At 42.5% G+C, this 21,815-nt stretch overlaps 1 protein-coding gene across 1 annotated transcript in view; it reads left to right on the top strand.

Moving 5' to 3' along the window:
- LOC144770346 (E3 ubiquitin-protein ligase TRIM39-like) overlaps positions 1-21,815 on the top strand; it is a 186,976-nt gene that overhangs the window by 72,702 nt on the left and 92,459 nt on the right. The window contains exon 3 of the mRNA XM_078654805.1: positions 5,802-6,032. Within this exon, the coding sequence (XP_078510931.1) occupies positions 5,802-6,032 (231 nt within the window). The remainder of the gene's footprint in view (positions 1-5,801; positions 6,033-21,815) is intronic.

Here is a 21,815-nt window from a genome sequence, read left to right as displayed (position 1 = left end):
ATACCAGTATAATGTCTCAGGATTATAGTATCTTAGATGTTTCGATTAAATTATAAAACAACATTAATAAAATATGAATGGATTTACAGAAAGTGTCACAAACAGGATTTAAGGCATATAAATGTAATAAAAATGGTTAACGTGGTTATATTCCCCCGGTGCCAATTTATTTTAGTGTCCTTGTTGTCACATAATTAAAAACAATTTTCAATAAACTAAATACAATTATAGTTTGCTTTACATGAGCAAAAAAGACCTAGGAGTTTCAATAACAAGACTATGTGCTTCTTTTAACAAAATGGGCGGGGGGGGTGTTAGTGGACGTTACCTAATTTTGAACTATTCTATCTAGCCAGCGTAGCTCAAAATCTGTGTACAGAAGTCATCTCTGAGGCCCAGGAAAGATATTTTCTAGGAATAATTCTCCAAATGACCAAGGGCAATGGTAACTGGATGTTTGTAAATACATTTATCAGTCCCAATTTTTCAAGAAAGTTTGGTTAAAAATGTTGCAGGCATTATGTAAAGACTGATTCTTGTGAAAAAGTATTTGGAGCTAATGGTGAGAGAGACTGCTTGCCATTATGATATCTGAAGCGTCTCCAGAAATAACGGTAGTATACAGACCATTGTATGAAATTGAATTATAGAACTTTATAACATTGTGAATTGGAAATACAACTGTGTTTTAGATATTTGTAAATTTGTAAATTATATTAAAGGCACCTTGGTTAAACAAACTAAGATATTTGGTGAGGTATTTTGATGAACCCTCATTAAAGGCAATGCTTAAGATTTAATTTTTAATATCAAAACCCCAGAACATGTTAAGATCCAAAATAGTTGGTCGGAAATTTAGAATATGGATTGAGCCCAGAAGCATGAGACTCTTTAAATGAAGATATACTTAAAATGTTGACTAGCTTAATTTTAAGGTGTATTTAATATTTCTGTATGTATCTCTTAAACTCTTTTACGACTGAAGAAAAGTATGCTACAGGTGACACTTCTATTAGATGCGACAGGGTAATAGGAAACTGGAAGGATATATTTTGGGTATGCAGGAGGGTACAATTTTTCCTATGTTTTGGTTCTGGCATAGTTTTTCCCCAGAAATTGCCAATAATTGCTTGTCACGATTAGTTGAGATGAACATGGATGTACTGCTTTCATGCTTGATAATTTAAACAATTATTTTATTGCAACTTTGAAACTGGATGGATGTTACTGATCTTTTTTTTTTTCATTAACAACTTAAGAAGGATATGAAACTCCTAGTTTTCCTTTGAAAATCCATATGGGGGAGAACTTTGTGTTCTATGGGTAGCAATCATAGTTCATGGGAAATTTGTGAGGGGAAAAAATATATTGTACACAGATTGTGTTCTCGTGAAGTAGGACACATATGTTAACTAAAACCAAATACAGAATGCAGCCAAAATGCTACTCACCTATGTTAATGTCTTTCATGTAATTCTTAAACATCAATACTTTTCCCTGGAAAAGCTGATTTGCAACTAGGGATTATTATCGATCTCTCAAAATGCATTTGATCATATTTTAAACCAATTAAAATTCTAATGATCTTAATTTCCATTTTAAATTCTTGCATTTATTGTTTCATTAGTTTTGTTTTTTAATGTTTGTTTCTTTTCTGCCATTTTTTTAGATGTATTTGTTTGTAAAAGTGGCAAAATACAAAAAGGGAAGTCAAAACCTGTGGATGTCTCGCGTCTCAAATTCATGGTTATCTCACTACATTCATAGTTGGGGAACTACACAGTTTCCAACAAGGGTGGTCTCAAATGGCACTGCACACAAAAACCCGACAGCCTGTTGACCACTGGGATCCACCACAGAGAACATAGGGACAGTCACTTCACTCAATTAAGGACGTGGCAACTGCCACTGGATTTCCCCTGCCCAAGACTATCATGCTTTGTATGAAATAATGAGCCAAAAGAAAATTCCCTGCCCATAGGAACGAGGTTTTGGAGGACTGTACTGAACAAAAGTTACTGACAAGATTACTACCCTTCTCCCACTTAAAAAAAAAAAACATTTTGGCACCCACTATGCTCTTGTCATGGTGTCAAACTTAAAATGTTTTTTTTTGCCTTTCAAGATGTCTGCTTTGTGTGGATTTATGTGCACTCAATAAAGAAGTTGTGGTAGATAAGTTTCCTTTACCGAATATATAGACGAGATGGGGCATGTTATTTTGGCACGCTGCACTTAGCTTCAGCTTATTATCAGGTGCCTCTTGATGAGAATTCTCGGGAGCTGACTGCGTTCATCACTCCGATGGATGCATTTAAGTTTTTAAGAATGCCTTTCGGTTTAGTTTCGGGCGCTTCGGTGTTTCAGAGGATTATGAGTGAGGTGGTAAAAGGAATTAAGGGACTTAGGTGTTATCAAGATGATCTTTTGGTTTATGGTAAGAACATTGAGGAACATGATGGGAAAGTAGAAAAGGTGCTGGAAAGACTAATGAAAACTGGTTTGACATTACGTTTTGATAAATGTAAGTTCGGAGTTACGGAAGTGAATTATCAGGGTCACCATATTTCTGGGACTGGTGTCAAACCAAAGAAAGAGTTAGTGAACACCATTAATGATCTTAAAGAGCCGTGTTCGAAAGAAGAACTGGCATCTTTTCTGGATATGGCTGAGTTTTATGGAAAGTTTTTAAGAAATTTTGCAGACAAAACAAGAAATTTACTGTGTAAAAAAACTGAGTTTGTGTAGGATGAAGCATGTAAAGAGGAATTTGCAAAAGTAAAACTTGATTTAAGAAATGCTCCAGATTTAGAAGCTTTCAAGCCAGGTGATCCGACATTCATTGTAACAGATGCTAGCAAGAAAAGGCCAGGGGCTCTATTAGATAATCAAGAGTGTTTGATTGCATGTGCTTCAAGATGTCTTAGAGGTGCTGAAGTAAATTACTCCGTCATTGAGAAGGAAGCGCTTGCTATTTTCTGGGCTTTGAATACATTTAAGAAGTTTGTGTGCAGTCCAAAATTCATAGTAAGGTCAGATCATAAACCCCTCAAAGAGATTATTGAAAAAAAGGGTTAGACTCGATATCTTCCAGGATAAGGAGATGGGTAATTTCTCTCCAAGAATTTGATTTTGTAGTGGAATATATTCCAGCGACAAGTAATGTGTCGGCGGATTGTCTGTCCCGTTTGGTAGATTGTGTGGAATGTGAAGATGATAATGGAGAAGAAGACCTGGTGGAGGAGTTTGAAGCGAAAGTATGTGAAATCACTTTAGAGGTGATTAAAGAACATGAATTGAAGTAAGAAATATAAAAAGACAATGAAATGTTGAGATTGATGGATTTGATTTCACAAGATAAAGCAAGAAAACTTGACAAACCTTGGGTTTTTGGTCTCTGATGAGTTAGCTGTTAGTAATGACATTCTGACTAGAGGAACAAGATTGGTTCCCCCGGTGAGTTTAAGAGAGAATATTGTAAAAATGGCTCATGAAGGACACATGGGTATTTGTAAAACAAAGGAGCGTATTAGACAAGATTTTTGGTGGCCTGGGCTAGAACTCATGGAGGAACATGGCAGTGCGGGATTGTATCCCAAGTTCTTTGAGTGATAGGATTCTTAAGCCCAGACAGTCCCCAATGGTGTATAGGAGATTACCCATGTGACCTTGGGATGAAATAGCCATTGACATTGTGGGACCGCTTCATGGTGAACATCAAACTCCATATTTAATAGTTTTACTTGATTTATACTCACGTTGGAATGAAGTGAGTTCAGTGCGTGACATCACCACTCAGTCTGTAATTAAGTTACTAGAAACAATTTTCAAAAGATAAAGCTTTCCTAATTCCGTGTTATCGGACAATGGTCCGCAATTTAGTTCAGGTGAAATGGAAGATTATTTAGAAAAGTCTGGAATTAAACATAAGAAGACTTCTCTTTACCATCCCGAGTGCAATGGTGCAATTGAATGGTAAAAATAAAACACTAAAGGAAAGTACACAATTGGTAAGAGTCAACAGTTTGAATTGGAGAGAAGAACTACAAAATAGAATTTCAGTTTATAGATTTACACCTCACACTTCAACAGGAAAGACCCCTTTTGAACTATTCAAAGGAAGCAAATAGCATCATCTGTCCTGGATGGATGATTATGGATAAAGGTCTTAAGAATAATGAAATTGGACAGTGGAGAGAAAAAGAATTGTTGATGCAAAGGAAAAGGAAATGTTATGTTGAGTCCCATAAGTCAGCTAAGAGTGTTGAATTTAAAGTGGGAGACAGTGTCAAAATTAAAGCTCCTGTTGGATGTTTACATTGGTCAAAGTTCACCGATGTAAAAACTGTAGTAAAATTGTTCAAAAGTGCGGTGAAAACCAATGATGGACGTGTATGGAATCATAGCTGTGTTGTTCTTGTCAAGTCAAGAGGTGGTGATACATATAGAGAAGAAAATTTGAAGGACTTGAAGAAAGTGTGGAACCTGTACGTAAAAGCATCATATCTTGCAAGACTCCAGTTTATCTCAAAGACTTTGTAAGAAGTTGATGTGTTTTGTTATTGGGAGGAATGGTTTACGGTGGTTTAGGTTATATCGTACAAGTTGTATCAAAATTTAAAATGTATGTTATTTGATATTTATATGATTTATTATATTGTAATGTTATTTCTGATTGTATAGAGGGAGAAGTGTGATGTAGCTATGTGCCAAATTCCAACTTGGAGTGTGGATCATAGCGTGTTCCATTAGAGTCAGTTGGCTGATGTTTACTGTGGATGGGGTTGGATAATAAAGACTCACCTAATCTCTTTAACTTATACCAGTGTTATTTGACTTATTACACTGCCCAGGAGAGTGCATGTGCTCAAATAGGGTGGCTGTGGATGCAAGCACATTCACAGCCACTTTGAAAACATTTGTAATACTTTAATAAATTACACTTCAAGATAGTCATCATGGATGTGTGCACTGTCACAGCTGCTAACTAACGGAAGAAGATCATTGATAAAGCCAATATTTTTCCTTGCTTTGTCAAAGATTGTTAAAATTTAACACAGGTAATTGTGACCAGCTCAGATAATCTGGTAAGTTCCTTTACTAAAATCAGAGCATGCATAAGCCTGTGTTCAAAGAATCACAAATTGTGTTCAGCACTTTTCTCACACTAGTGCACAGTTCTAAACACATCTGCATAGTTGAAGATATTGAATTCCACTAGGTCAAACTTTAATAGCCCCTAGTGCATTGGGTTCAAGTATAATAAGACATTAAGACATGAAAACAGCTAGATTCTGTATGACATACCACGTTACTTTTCAGCAATTTACAAAATTAATTGTATTTATTTATTTAATGGCTAGGCTTGTAAGAAAACCTTTCCTATAGCATTGGTCAAACCTGCCGGAATTAAACAGAGGAAATGTGGCAATTATTTACTATACCATCTGAATTTTGGTATGTTAAATAGAAAAATCAGTATGCTATTCCCCAAAACCTTGTAATAGATGCTATTCATACCAGCTGGTAAATAACGTACCCTGGGGTATCGTTATTGATGAGGTGTGATAAATTGAATCCTGTTTTTCCACAAACTCATAATCAGGCCCTCTGTAGTACCAGTGTTTATTGGCTATGGTTAATACGCACCCTATTACGCACTACTTGGAACCAGTGCCCAATTGGTGAAAAAGTGATTTGTGAAGCATAATTTATGTTCAGGGCTGCTTGCAGGGAAACAATATTATTGTTGTATTAAGTATTTTTTGTAAGTTTTACTAAATTTTACATCCCCTATATAGAACAAATTGGAAAACATGAGGCAGAAAATCATGACTGAGTCTGAGGAGCTGAGGCAGTTTCTGAATAACCAGGAGCACTCCCTCTTGAGCAGGCTGGAAAAGATGTTCAACAAACTGGCGACAGCAGAAAATGCAAAAATAAGTGAATTGTCACGTCGCATTACGTCTCTTGGTTACCCCATAGATGAGATTGAAGAGAAGTGCAAGTTGGCAGCAGGGGACTTCATGAAGGTGAGAGTTAGCATTTTTGTTACCAATATTTGTTTTGCTGTTTCTTGACTAATGTAATTTTGCTACACGTGGAGCTCTCCTCTCATTAAAATGTCCTTTTGGCAAAATCAACCGTTTCATATAATTTAACAACAGTTTCACTGTGACTCTTCATTGTGAGATCAGTTGCAACGAGAGGCTGGAGATATTGTTTTATTATTACAGTGCCACACCCAATGTTTCCTTCCCCTTGTGTCTGTTGGCAGAACCATTGCAACGGAATGAAGGAGCGGGGATCATTGGGTGTTGTCTCCCTGATTTAGCGAAAGACTTAAATGATAAGGCATTATCTAGTTTCACCCCCAAATACCTCACAAAGGTAGATGGTGCCGGGAGGAGTCCCATACAAGAAGGCCACAAATGGGTAAGATCCGGTATGGAGGAGGCGCCAAGGTGTTTAAAAGCAAACAACAACTGTGTGTCATCAGCGTAGGGCACCACTTTAAAACCCCATGCTTTAACAGTAGCAGCAAGGGGAGCCAGATAGGTATTAAGTAAACATGGGATTAAGGTAAATTCTTGTAGTACAACACAGATTTTGAAATCCCAATGTGAATGGGGTGGGGGGGTAGACTGCTTGGTTGGAGAGAAATGAGTTTATCCATTTCTACACTGCCCCAACAATTCCTGCTTTTACCAATGTTTGCAGGAGAATGTCATGTGAGACTGCTTGGAAGGCAGCTGATAAATCAAACAAAATTACAATGGTATATGTGCTCAAGTCAAGGCAAGTTTGGATGAACTCAGTCACTTGTGGAAGTGCTGTCTCTGCTAAATGCAGATCTGAACCCAGATTGCAAGGGATGTAGCACACTATTTGCCTCAATACAATTTGTGATCTGGTGATTAACTGCAGACTACAACATCTTTCCACAAGCAGGAAAAAGAGAAAACGGTCTGTAGCTAGCAGGGCATGAGGGGTCCAGATTAGGTTCTTTTAAGAGTGGAAAGACCAACGCCTTCTTCCAGCATGTAGGCACTGAACCTGATTCAAGGGAAAGGTTAAAGACAGTGTTAATCAGTAGATTTAATGCCTGAGAAGCCCGTTTGAGAATGTAAGGCAGGTCAAGGTCCAGCAGTGAACCAGAATGAGCTTTTAGGATCAGGCCCTCTTAGTCCTTCTAAGGAGATCTTTTCAAAAAGAGTACATTAGACTGTTCTAGGGGTGTGAAGGTCTAGGAGTGACCAACCTAGTAACCTCATCTTGGAAAAACCTGATAAATTATCAACTTGTTCCTGGGAAGCAGGTGCAGATTGATTTTATTCACCTAAGGATTTATCAAGGAGTTAACAATTTAGAAAATTGTGCGAAGTACGTTTTCTGCTCGTTGATTTGTTTAGTGAATAAAGAAGCTTGGGCTTTTAAAATATTTTTTCTGAGCTGTTTCAGAGCAGATTTATACCCAAGTTTGCTACCTCTCAGAACTTGTGTTGCCATTTCCTCTCAATGGCTTTACACTTTTAATTTTCAGCTTGAGTGTGTGCCCTCCCTTATGAGTAGGGCCTTTAACTCTCTTCACAAGGTTAAGGTCAGACAGTTACAATGAGCTACTCTGCAGCTTTCCATCTATAAGCATCAACATGTAGGTTGCGGTCACCTAAAATCAAGAAGTTTGTCATGTTGAAGACAGAGAGGCATGATTTCCATGAACAGTAAACCACCAAACTTAGGGGCCGATTAGGATCGCGGACGGACTTGAGTCCGTCCGCGACCCCTGAGGAGGAGGGAACGTCCGCATGGGCTGCGGCGTTCCCTCCTGTGCAATTAGGATGTGACCTCCACCCAGGCGGTCACATCCTCTATTTTTAACATTGCGGCGGGTGCGGCTTCAAGCTCCACCGCCGCAATGTTAAAAAAGCACGCATTGCATTTACATGCAGAAAGCGGCAGGCACCGCGCGGTGCCTGCCGCTTTCTGCATGTAAATGCAGGGGGGTACCATAGGTACCCCCCATGTGCACCCCTCACCCCCCCTTCACCCAGGGGGCCCGCAACAGGCCCCCGAAGTGAACATCCGTATGCTTTTCAACGCATATCTGCTACGCCATCCTAATATGTCTGGCGGTGTCTGAGAGACGCCGCCACCATATAAGAGCTATTCCGCCGCGGTTGTAAGCCGACCGCGGCGGAAAAGCGGCGGACAGAAACTAAGACCCACCAGCCATCCTAATTTGGCGGTTGGTCTTTGGAGGCTCCGCGGCAGTTTTCCCGCATCCTCCGGGCCGGCGGTGGCTTCCGCCGTCCCGGAGGATGCGGAAAAACCGCGATCGTAATGTGCCCCATAGTGTCTGGGTTAGTGGGACTACAAATGAGAACACCTGAAAAAGAGGTGTCTGAAATTTTAATAGTAAAAGAGAGAGCTTCAGTGCGTTGTGCTAAGTCCAGGGGCTGACTGGTGTAGAGGAACTTGGACTGATAAATAATGACTATCCACTACTCCCCATTTTGCTTACTCTATCCAAGTGGGCGATAGAGTGTTCATTGGGAATAGCGAGGGCGAGATCAAGGTCAAAGTCTGAGCAGAAACTGAATCAGGTTTGGGAAAGAAAAACAATGTTCGAGGCATATGAGCTGCAGATTGTATATTTGGGTTCGGATGTTTGCAGTTTATTTTTGTCCTGGAAGAAATCTTTGTAGTCACGAGGTTGGTGACTCCTCCCTAGGACGATAGTGCGCATGGGCATCGACTCCATCCTTAGATTGTGTTTTTTCAACATCAGGTTTGGATGTACATTGCTCCGCTCCGGGTCGATATTGGTTTCAAATGCCCCTTCGATGCGCAATTCTCTCCACTCAACGGTATTGCCTCGATTGTGTCTTCTTTTTCGACGCGCATCAAAACAAACTTCTTGACCTCCATTTTCGATGCCGGCCATTGGGCCGCTCCGTGCCGACCATGCCTGCAGTCAATGGAAAGGACTCCTTCAAAAATGCCCAGAGTGTGGTGCTAAGTCCCCACACACAGACTTGCACGAGGTGTGCAATCTCTGCTTTTCCCGGAGCACGAAGAAAAAAAACTGCAAGGCCCGTGAATCGTTCAGGTCGAAGAAAACCATCCTTGATCGTCGGGCTCGACGTCATGAAATGTCTTGTGGAAGCATCTCGATTCCGGACGTCTTCGGAGAAGATCCAGAAATCTAGCCGGAACAATCAGGTGACAAGGAAGACATCTCTGCCTCCGAAGCTGATGACTCTGACGCCCCGGCTCAGCTGTCCTTGAGTACCGAAACCCCTCTCCCCAAAAACAAACCGCAGGTCTCCGGCTCGGGTCGATTCCGGCTCGGGTCGGGCCCTTGGGCCCGGCTATGAAACCGAAACATAAGCCTTCCGACTCTAGCTCGAGTCAACCCCATTCCAGCACTGGGAAGTCCTCCCCGGCACCGAAGCCACAAGGCAAAGACTCTTCGTCGACGTCGATGCTCTCGGCTTCGAAGCATACCAAAGACTCGGAACTGAAGAAATCTTCAGAGCCAAAACAGGCTTCGGACTCAAAAAGTTGTTTGAGCCGAAAAAGACCTCGGACTCCAAAAAGTCGTCAGAGCCCAAGAAAGACTCGGAGCAGAAAAAACTCACACAGACTCCGCCCAAGGAAAGCTTGGTTCCGAAATCTTCAGCACCGAACAAAGACATTTTGCCCACTCAGACTGATTTTTCAAACCCAAAACAAAAAAACTTTGTTTATTGATCCAAACACGGGCAAACTAGTCGCCAAGCCTCCAAAAAAGAGGAAACTGGACACTTCAGAGGACCCTTCAATACAGGACTTGGGCACTAACACTTCCCCACCTCCTTGTCCTCCTCCAGTTAATCCACACTTATTGATTTCTCCGCCACACTCCTCACACCCTATAGTTTCACTTCACACATCAGATACTGACAATGATGTAGGTGGGGATACAGATCCACAAGGCGATGATAATGATGATTCACCTACCATCCCACATAATTTAGACCCTTGGGAGGACTACAAAAGAGACCCTAACCCACATAATGAACCGAATGTCTATCCATCTAAGCCGTCACCACCAGATGACAACACTGAGTTTGTGCAACTAATCACCAGAGCTGCCCAATACCATGGAGTCCCCTTACACTCCGACCCCCTAGAAAAATACTTTTTGCTAGACACCTTCGCACCCTCGCAAAAAACAACAAGCACCCAGCAAATGTTAAAAGGTTTGATAAAACATGCCCCAGAAGTTTTTAAGGACCCAATCAGAGCCAAGGTTCTAAGCCCCAGGGTGGATAAAAAATACAAGGCAGCTCTTAATGAAACAATTTATATTAAAAGTCAGATCCCCTTGTATTCCCTTGTGGTAACTAATGCACGCAAGTGGGCAAACTCACAGGGTATAGCTGACACTCCACCTCCTGATAAGGAATCCAAATTAATTGATGCATCTGGGAAACGTATCGTGTCACAGGATGCAAACCATTGGCGTATCACATATGCCCAAGCTTTATTGGCAAGATACGACAGAGCCCACTATGACGAGCTTGAAAAGCTCATGGAACACTTTCCTGCCCAGTACAAGCAAAAGGCCAACGATCTTATCCAAGATGGCAAATTAATTACCAACACTGCAATAAAATGTGCGTTGTGTGCAGCCGATACCGCATCTTACGCATTCAATACTAGTGTCTTGTTGCGCAGACACGCTTGGCTCCGGATTTCCGGATTTACGCAGGAGGTTCAGACTGCTATTTTAAACTAGCCGTCTTATCAGGAGCATCTTTTCGGGCCTACAGTTGACACATCCCTAGAAAAGATGAAGAAGGACACTGAGACTGCTAAATCTGTGGGGGCCTTACAGTTCCCTTCCCCTAGAGGCTCTTTTCGCCACTCTTTCTACAGAGCCGGCTCAAAAACCACGGGTTCAGAACAGCACTCTTCCTCATAAAAAATCCCCACTCAAACATCCCTCAAAAGATACTTTTGCGGAGGATACATAGGCAACAATAATAAGGGGAGAGGCCGCGGCAACAACAACTGCACCTCCCCTACCAATAAACAGTGAATTTACTCCACTTCCCCCTGAGTATTCCACTCCTGTCGGGGGATGTCTTTCACAGTTCCTACCTGTCTGGAATCCCATCGCAACAAACAAGTGGGTTAGTCAAATTATCCAGTATGGTTATTGCCTGGAACTCACTTCTACCCCTCCAAACATTCCTCCCAGACAGCACCCGATGTCCTTACAACATCTAACACTTCTAAAACAAGAGGTTACCTCTCTATTACAAAAACATGCAATAGAACCAGTCCCCTTGTCTCATCAAGGCACAGGGGTCTACTCTCTCTACTTCCTAATTCCAAAGAAGGGCGGCTCTCTCAGGCCCATACTGGACCTCAGGCCACTAAACCGCTACATTCAGTCAGACCACTTCCACATGGTCACTCTCCAACAGGTGCTTCCATTACTTCAGCAGGGTGACTTTCTCCCCACTCCGGATCCAAAGTACGCCTACTTTCATATTCCCATCCACCCCGCTCACAGGAAATATCTCATATTTGTGGTAGATGGTCAACACTACCAATTCAAAGTCCTCCCATTCGGTGTCACTACAGCACTCAGAGTCTTCACCAAACGACTCGCAGTAGTTGCAGCCTACTTAAGAAGACAGCACATTCATTTCTTCCCTTATCTGGCCGACTGGCTCATAAAAGCCAAATCACACAGCAACTGTGTGCAACACACAAACAAGACAATTCAACTTCTTCAAGGCTTGGGATTCACAATAAACCTCGCCAAATCCCATCTCCAACTGTCCAACATACAACAATACCTTAGAGCTACAATAGACACTTCAAACGCTCTAGCATACCCCAATCCAGTCAGAATAAGCGCCATACAGGCTCTAATCTCAAAATTTCAGCCTCAACACTCACTACCAGCACGAGTGTTCATGCAGTTAACCGGGATGATGTCCTCCTGCATTCTCCTCGTCCCTTATGCAAAACTCCAAATGCATCCATTACAGGATTGTTTAGCGCATCAGTGGGACCAGGGTCAAGGTCCGCTAACAGATCTGGTGTTGATGGACGACCGCACCCATCGCTCTCTGCAGTGGTGAAACACACATAACCTTTCCAAAGGGCTGCCATTCTTCGACCCGGTTCCACAGACCGTTCTAACGGCATACGCATCGCTCACCGGCTGGGGAGCTCATCTTCAAACCTGTACCATCCAGGGCACATGGATCCCCCAACAAAGACAATTCCACATAAACTACCTGGAATAGTTAGCAATCTTCCTAGGGTTAAAATCTTTTCAACTCCACCTACTAGGCAAAGCTGTCCTGGTCCGTACAGACAACATGACAGCAACGTACTACATACAGAAACAGGGGGCAACACACAATCTGCAGCTTTCACACCTAGCTCAGAGCATATGGAGATGGGCCATTCAGCAAAACATACATCTCATTGCAGAACAAGCCCCAGGTGTACACAATCAGATAGTAGATCTGCTCAGTCATCAGACACAGCAGCTCCACGAATGGGAACTTCATCCTCAAGTTCTTCTTCCATTCTTTCGCATGTGGGGCCACCCAGAAATAGATCTGTTCGCCACACACCAAAACGCAAAATGGCCAACCTTCGCGTCCAGGTATCCACACCCATAGTCCAAAGGCAATGAGCTATGGACGAACTGGTCAGGCAAATTTGCTTACGCTTTTCCACCTCTCCCACTCATTCCGTTAGTGGTTCGGAAACTCAAACAGCATTCCCTCACAATGATCCTAGTTGCTCTAACATGGACACGACAACCATGGTTCACAACCCTATTAGAGCTATCAATAGTTCCTCACCAAAAACTACGTCTCTCACCCAAGCTTCTCAATCAGAACGATGGAGAGATAAGACATCCAGATACCAATCAACTAAACCTTGCGATCTGGCACCTGCGGTCTTAGAGTGTGGCTACCTACATTTTCTGCCAGACTGTATGAATATCATAAAAGAAGCTAGACGCCCTACCACCAGAGCATGCTATGCAGCAAAATGGAAACAATTTGCCATTTATTGCACAAACAACAAGATCAATCCACTAGATTCTTCTATTCAGAACATTTTCTGCTACCTCTTGCATCTACAACAATGTAACCTAGTATATACATCTATTAGGCTGCTATGGCAGCTAGATGTAGCCTATCTTCAAAACAGACATTTGTCTTCGTTTCGAGTGCCCGCTATCAAAGCTTTCATGGAAGGACTTAAAAGAATAATTCCACCCAGAGTCCTGCCCTCTCCAGTGTAGAACCTAAATTTGGTCCTTTCCAGACTCATGGGTCCCTCTTTTGAACTTCTCCACAAATGCGTAGTACAGTTCCTCACTTAAAAGGTTTCCTTTTTGGTTGCTATCACATCTCTCAGGAGAGTTAGTGAACTCCAGGCATTAACCATACAAGAACCATTTTTACAAATCTATCATAACAAAGTGGTTCTTAGGACTAACCCTAAATTTTTGCCCAAAGTCGTATCTGCCTTCCATCTCAACCAGTCTGTTGAACTCCAGTGTTTTTGTCTCAACCAGACTCAGTGGCAGAATAAGCTCTTCATACATTAGACGTTAAAAGAGCAATACTCTACTACATTTAAAGAACACAATCCTTTAGAAAGACCAAACAACTCTTTGTGGCTTTCTCCCCACCTTATAAAGGCAACCCCATCTCAAAGGCAGGAATTGCAAGGTGGGTTGTTAAATGCATCCAAATATGCTATATCAAAGCCAAACGCACACTAACCATTCCCCCTAGAGCTCATTCCACACGCAAACATGGGCTTCCATGGCATTCTTAGGGAATATTCCCCTAGATGACATCTGCAAAGCAGCAACTTGGGCTACACCACACACCTTCACAAAACACTATTGTGTAGATGTGCAGGCAAAACAACAGGCAAGTGTGGTCCAGGCTGTATTAAGAACACTTTTTCAAACCACTGCAACAGATACAGGTAGCCATCGCTAAGGAGGTAACTGCTGTACAGTCTATGCAAAAGTAAACAATCTGCAGTTCATCTTCTTCGAAAGGAAAATGCTACTTACCAGTATGCATCTGTTCTTGTCATGTAGAGCTGCAGATTCCTATACACCCACCGTCCTCCCTTTGTACCTCTATCTGTTCCAGTACTTTCTTACTTGGATACATTACACATGGACATCTCTTTCTACTTCTTACTACTCCATCGTATCCCTTCGTGGCAAAAACAATCTAAGGATGGAGTCGATGCCCATTCTCACTATCGTCCTAGGGAGGAGTCACCTACCTCGTGACTGCAAAGACTTCTTCCAGGACATAATCAAACTGCAAACATCCAACGGTGATCAATGCAAAAGTATACGAATCTGCAGGACTACATGCCAAGAACAAATGCATACTGGTATGTAGCTTTTTACTTCCCAGTAATTATGCTGTAGTGTGGTAAATAAATAAATTATTACCGGATCTATTTTTCGGAATTAATCAATAAACAGGTAGCTCAATAAATAAGAGTCAAGATTCGAGGTAGCTGGAGTTTACAGGCTTTAATCAGGCATAAAGGACAGGAACAGGACAGCCTGCATGGGAATAGGATGGCAGCTGCCGGGGGCAGGAATAAGGCATAAGGGATAACTTTTAATATGGGTGCACAATATATATACTTGAACAAAATACATTACATTCAATACAGTAGGCGTAGCAGTAGGCGTGGTTTCGTAGCAGTCGCGAAAGATAAGACATAAAGTGGGTGTAACAAGAGGCGTGTACAGGGCGTATACATAGACATGTGATGTAAACGTAACAGAATATGTCATAAACGGGGCGGAAACATGGAGGGGGCTACCTGAGCAGCTGGGACCTTTAACCTAGTGGTGCGCGCAAATGGGCAATGACGTGTTACCAGGGAAAACTGGGGGCTATGACTTCTGTGCCAGAAGAGGAGACTAAAGTCTGGAGTGTCAGAACGACATGTACCCAGGCATATCTAGTATCTGATGTTTAGAGTACATTTTGATAGAATCCAAAAGTTATCAGGGCAAAGGCTAATAGATACTAAGACTGGTGCATGCATTATTCTACATGTAGTTCGTGTGCGAGGAATATTCTATGAATATTAATACAGTATTTCTCTTACATGGAGACATAAAGGCTAGACCATGACGGAAACTATTGATGCGATTCAGTAGCTTAGGAATGCAGAGAAGGAGGACTGAACTGATAACTAGAAACATAACATACTCTTGGCAGACTGGGAGGCAGAGCCAGGCCGGGCCGGGCACTGCGAGGCATGAAGTAAGTGAAGGGTCAGGGATACAGGTGGGGGCTGTATCGCTCCTTGGAGGGTTCAGGAAACAGGAGCTGAATCTGAGTCCGGGCCCTTTTTAGGCCTAGAAACGGGGACAATTCAATGAATTAACGTGCACACTGTAAAATGTGGCAACGTAGGTTTGCATAGGCCTAATATTCGTTGCTTTCACGAAGACTGGAAACTATCATACTAGAGATGGACACAACTGTAATTGCGTCTTTAATCGATCAGAGAGGAATACATATGCATATCGATCATGCACATATAACATAGGATGGGGAACACGTAGGCACATATGACATGGCAAAATTTACTTTTCCACATTCCCTCCTTGTGCCCTACGTTTCCATCAGGAAACATCAATATTCATGATACCATCTATCATTTCATATAGCATCATTTGCTCGTCTCGAATTGTCTTGGAACGGGATTTAGGACTAGGAATACAAGAGGTAGCACAAATGCCGCAAATCGCAGGGCCACATTGTATACAGAGGCAGCAACTGAATATGATCATTACTGCAATACCTAGAAATGACAATACTTTCCATCCCCAGGCAGATATAATACTCCAGAGCCAACCGGACCATGTCCAGGTGCCTGGATTCTGGTGTAACTGATGGGCAATTTTATGAAGTCTGGTTATAGCTGAATAAACAGACGGCGCGTTATTAGGAATGAAAATGCAGCAACTAGATCCGATGACTCTACATGCTCCTCCTCTATCGGCCAGTATGACGTCAAGAACGAGACGATTTTGGAGCACGACAAATCTCATAGCAGATTGCTCTTCAGTTAAGTTACCTAGAGCAGAAGTAGTCTCATTCACTACTGCTTCAAGGGTTCTGGTTAACCTACGAATTAGCTTACTATTCTGGACAGGTCCTATAAAGAAGAAGAAACCTTTATTGAAGTCTTGATATTGTTCTAGAGTAGTTTCAGTTTGATCGACAATCGGGGACTCGATCTCCCTTCTATGTCTAATGTGTACTAGATGTGTGTTTCTGTGATAATCAGATGGGGCTAGAAAAACTGGTGGCAGTAGGAAGGCAATGTAACATGTTCCATCCCAATCGAGGGGCAGACGAATATATGCGGTCTGACCACAAACAAAATAAGAATGACGTGAGGCTTTGAAAATAGATTTCCCACTGTCACTATACTTGACAGTAGTAGTACAATCGCTGTGTCCTACATGTGCGGAACCATTCTTTCTGACACATAATTCGCCTTTGACTGGTAGTACTGAAATAGCAGGCAAATCTGGAGTAGTATCAGACTGAACATTCAGGACCATAAAATTCGAAGAATAATTACCTAAATTATAAACTTCATTTTCTAGATCTAACCCTGTTCTATGGGGGAGACCTTGCTTGTCTGGAAAACATGTTCTATTCAGAAGGGACATGTCATTGGAGGATGACGTTAACGTGGACCATGCTCCACACGAACCATTATGTGAAAATGGATAAGGAAAGAGTGGCAGAACTCCCTTCGGTGTCTGGAAAGGGGGAAGTCGACCACACACCCAACAATTAGTGGCATTGCTGGTCTGGTGTGAATAGTGTAACATTCTAATGAATGTATTATTTCGCATAGCAAGACGATAGGATAGCTCGTGAAGAGGCAGATCACTAAATGTGTGCTCTACTGTAGCATTAGAAAACTTATTTACATGAGAAATTGGAAAACATAAATGTAATGCATAACTTGTGCAGGTAACCATAAGACTCACATATAATAAAAAACTTAGAACAATGATACATTTGATAGAGTTTTGACTAACTCTCTCACTATGGGGGTCTATCTCATACATGTCAGAAACCTGTCTAACCGTTTCACCCGAGAGGGACTTAGACAATTAAACTGGCTGACTTATTTTACTAGACCGGAGTTTCTTTTTATACTCCTGCTGCGGAGTTTCCTCTAACAAGGGAGGCTTGAGTTCAGAGTCTGTTTTTAGGCAGTCTTTAGATTTTTGACAGTCCTTTGCAAATGTTTTCTCACGAATTCCATGGAATTTCTTGATATGGGACAGATGGACCCACCCTTTTCTTCCTTCTAGCTTGGCCGCCGTCCTCGTGGTTAACAAGACTAGGCGGGGCTCCTTCCAACGGGGCTCCAGCGGGCTTGAACGATCAAAGTTCCTGACCAATACGAGGTCGCCTGGAATGACCTCATGCGGTTTCACTTCAGTATTGTCTGGAAATGCGGCGGCAACCTGTGAACGACTAGAGTGTAGGGCAGACATCAAGGAAGCTAGGTAATCTGTCAGCATATTACTGGAAACATCTGTAATACTGCGGGGTCTAGGTGTACCCCACATGTTTGGGGGGCGGCCGAATACGACCTCATACGGGGACAGACCTGATCTGGAATGTGCAACCATTCGCATAAAAAATAATGCAACTGGCAGGGCAACTAGCCAGTCTACACCTTTCTCTTTACATATTTTGGCAATGCGGATTTTCAGGGTTTGATTATGTCTCTCTACGAGACCGGCTGCTTCAGGATGGCGCACACAATGGAACTTCCACTGGTACCCTAACAGAAAGGAAACATGTTTCATTAACTCAGATGAGAATGGCTGGCCGTTATCAGAATACACGACCCTAGGGAGTCCATAGCGGGGAAAGAATTCACGAACCAACTGCCTAGCAGTGGTTGCGGCTGTGTAATCTGGGACTGGATATGCTTCTGTCCACCTGGACAAAGCGCATACAACTACGAGGACATACTTGAAACCTCGACATCGCTCCATCTGAATATAATCCATCTGGAGGACTTCAAAAGGGTGGTCAGGAGGTTGGAATCCACCTTGTTCCACCGGGACACTTTTACCTGGATTGAACTGACAACATATCATACAAGTACGGACTTTCTGCTTGGCTGCAGCTCGTAAATGCTTGTTGAACCAAAGGTTTTGAATACTGTCTAACATAGCTTTTTCTCCTAGATGTGCAGGACTATGTGCGGTATTAATAATGACTTGAACCATAGAGTCGGGGAGAAACCATGTGGCTTTTCCCTTCGTCACCCATCCCTGATCTGTCTGGACCCCTCCTTGTTCAGACCATTTCTTGATTTCTTCGGGAGTGGCATGTAACTGTATGTCTATGACATCTTGTGTAGGGTCCTTAACTGTCATACAAGTAGTCGGATCTGGAGTGAGTGTCTGTGTCGTGTTAACTGGAATGTCTGGAGTCTGAGCTGTAAGTTTGGCTGTTCGATCTGCTAGATCGTTACCTTGGGAAATGATGTCAGTAACTTTCGTATGTGCTTTGCACTTCATGATAGCGATAGCTGTCGGTAAATGTATTGCATCTAACAGAGCTTGAATAAGGAGACCATGCTGAATCTTGGTTCCATGAGAAGTCATAAAACCTCTCTCCTGCCAGAGCACTCCGAAGTCATGTACGACTCCGAATGCGTAACGTGAATCTGTATATATGTTTACTTTCAGGTTCTTGGCACGTATGCAAGCTTGGGTCAGAGCGACTAGCTCTGCTGCTTGAGCAGACAGGGTGTCAATACGATGTGTTTCTATAACTTCGGTTTCAGTAGTCACTGCATACGCGGCTACTAGTTCTCCTGTACTAGTTCTCATACATGAACCATCCACATAAAGTGTCAGGTCGGGGTTAGGTAATGCAATGTCTGTCAGGTCTTGTCTTGGCTTTGTCATAATGTTAACAACTTCCACACAGTCATGTGTGGCAGGATTTGAAGTAACTGAGGGTAACAGTGTAGCGGGATTTAGAATGTTGCAGCGTCTGATTTCTATGTGTGGCTGGAACAGTGTCAGTTCATAACCTGTTAAACGTGCAATTGTCAAGTGCTGAGTCTGTGTTCGGTTTAAAAGAACTTCCACGGAGTGTGGAACTTGTACTGTCAGGGAGTGTCCTAACACTATGGAATCACTTTGTCTGATAGCTAGAGCTGTAGCTGCAACTGACTTGAGGCACGCAGGCAGAGCCTGGGCTACTGGATCTAATGTGCTCGAAAAATAAGCACAGGGCTTGTACTGTCCTGCTTGATCTTGTGTGAGAACAGATAATGCAGTACCATCACGTTCTGTGACAAAAAGTGTAAAAGGCTTACTGTAGTTCGGTGTAGCTAGAACAGGTGCTTGGCATAAGGCTTTCTTTAATTCATTGAAAACAAGTGTATGTTCCTGGGTCCAAGGGAGGACAGTCGATACGGCTGCCTCCTGTGTCGTTAACTGTATCAGTGGCTTAGCTAGAAATGCATACTGAGGAATCCATTGTCTGCAGTAAGAAGTGAGGCCAATAAAAGCTCGTACCTCCTTCTGTGTCTTGGGCTGTGGAAGACTCGCAATTAACTGGATACGGTCTGGTGTCAACTGCCTACCCCACTTGGACAGTAAGTGGCCTAAGTAGATCACTTGCTGGACACAGAATTGAAGCTTCGAAGGGGACACCTTGTGCCCCTGCTCGGCCAGAAAATACAGGACTGTAAGTGACGCACGCTCGCAGTCACGTTCAGAACGGGCTGTGATCAGTAGATCATCGACATACTGGAGCAGGGCAGTGTCAGTTGGCATGTGAATATTGTCTAGTTGTCTCTTAAGTGCTTGACTATAAATACTAGGGCTTTCTGTGAAACCTTGAGGAGCTCGTGTGAATTTATAGCTCCTTCCATTTAAACAAAAACCAAAAAGGTACTGGCTGTCTGGATGAATGGGGACACTGAAAAATGCGTTCTTGAGATCGATGACAGTAAAAAATGTAGCTTCAGAATCAATGGCTGTTAATAGGGAAGAAATATCTGGGACTACTGGGTACTGAGGTATGATACATTTATTAAGCTCTCGAAGGTCAATCACTAATCGATATACTGGAGGTGCACTTGGATCAGTACGTTTCATGACTGGAATGATAGGAGAATTACATACATTGGAGTCAGTTTCTACAACCACTCCTTGAGCAATAAGCTCGTCAATAATTTTGGATAAGGCTGCTACAGCCTCAGTTGGCAATCTGTACTGTCTGATTCGTGGCAAAACTATAGCTTGTTTGAGAGTCACACGATGGGGTGTGATTTGCATAAAACCTACATCAGTTGTACCTTGCGCCCATAAATGCTGCGGTACATTTAGTAATCTTGGATCAAAATCACGTAATACTTAATGACCTTTAAAGTCTCTTAAAAACAATCGGACTCCTTCTGGGGAGCAGCAGATTACTGCACCTAATTCTTTCAATGTTTTAATGCCTAATACATTTTCTGGACATGCTTTCGTAAGTAACAAATCAGTAGTTCGGGACAATGGACCAACTTCTAGAGTAACTGGTTTTGAAATTTCATTAACAATCGGTTTTCCTGAAAATCCAAGGGAAACATTTCTAGAGCCTGAGAGCGGAGCCCCTGGAACCTCGTCATGACTGATAGTAGTCCTACTTGCCCCTGTATCAATCAGAAACTTTCTGTCTTTCCCTAATACTTGACTGTGTACGTAGGGACCCTCTTGATCTACAGGTATCTCGATGAGAGGCAAGCCTACCTCCCTCTCTAGGCTGTTTCATGAATACTGTTGATAATCTGGATACTCTGACTGAGCATACTGGTACATCTGCTGTGTAACATGCTGTGTTGCAGCGATAGGCTGCGGTGCTGGAACTGTCTGTTGTGCATTCTGTGGTGACTGAGAAGTCTGTGAAACTTGTTCTTGTCTAGGCGGACGTGGTCTTTCTTTAGTCTTACCAGTAGCTATATTGTGTTTCAGAACTGCACACTTGTTTATAAAATGACCTGGCTGTTTACAATAATTGCAAGTCCCTTTAACGGGAGCTGCAGGATGACTGGCTTGATTCGGACCCCTCTTCTGACTGTCTTGTGGAACAGATTGTGCAACTAATACTTTCATTTTCGTGTCTTTCATACGTCTCCTTTCGTGTTCTTGCTCTTCCCTGATTCTGTTCTGGTGATACTGGAGCATCTGAAGCATTTGGGACGGAGTATTAGCTTGCCAGGTACTTTCGACTTTCAAAACTCGATTTTTGACTTGTGGACTTGAATTCTCGACTAGTTTAGTAACAAAAAGATGAGGGTATGACTCGCTACCTGTCTTCAGACCACTGTTAATAATAAAACATTTTTCAAATCTAGAATAAAAATCACTAGTGTCTTCATCCTGTTTCTGTTTACATGCTGAGATTGCATCCCAATCCTCCTTTTTCGTGGCTAGTAATCTAGGCAAAACCTGTATCAATAACTCGGGCAATTCTTTACATTTGTCCCCAAGACCGGTACCTGGTACTCGTATATTATCTTCAGCTTCTAGAGCTGTCCAATCAATCTTTTTCTCTCCCACCTCCCATTCCTTTTCCTTGAGTTTTTCATATACCCCGGCGGGCAACAGGACCTTTAGCATTTTAATTATATCTGGATACGTGTATTCTCCCATACGAAGCATGTCTTTTAATTCT

The sequence above is a fragment of the Lissotriton helveticus genome, chromosome 7 (assembly GCF_964261635.1).
Source record: "Lissotriton helveticus chromosome 7, aLisHel1.1, whole genome shotgun sequence".
Classification (NCBI taxonomy): Eukaryota; Metazoa; Chordata; class Amphibia; order Caudata; family Salamandridae; genus Lissotriton; species Lissotriton helveticus.
This window is presented reverse-complemented; position numbering and strand designations above follow the sequence as displayed.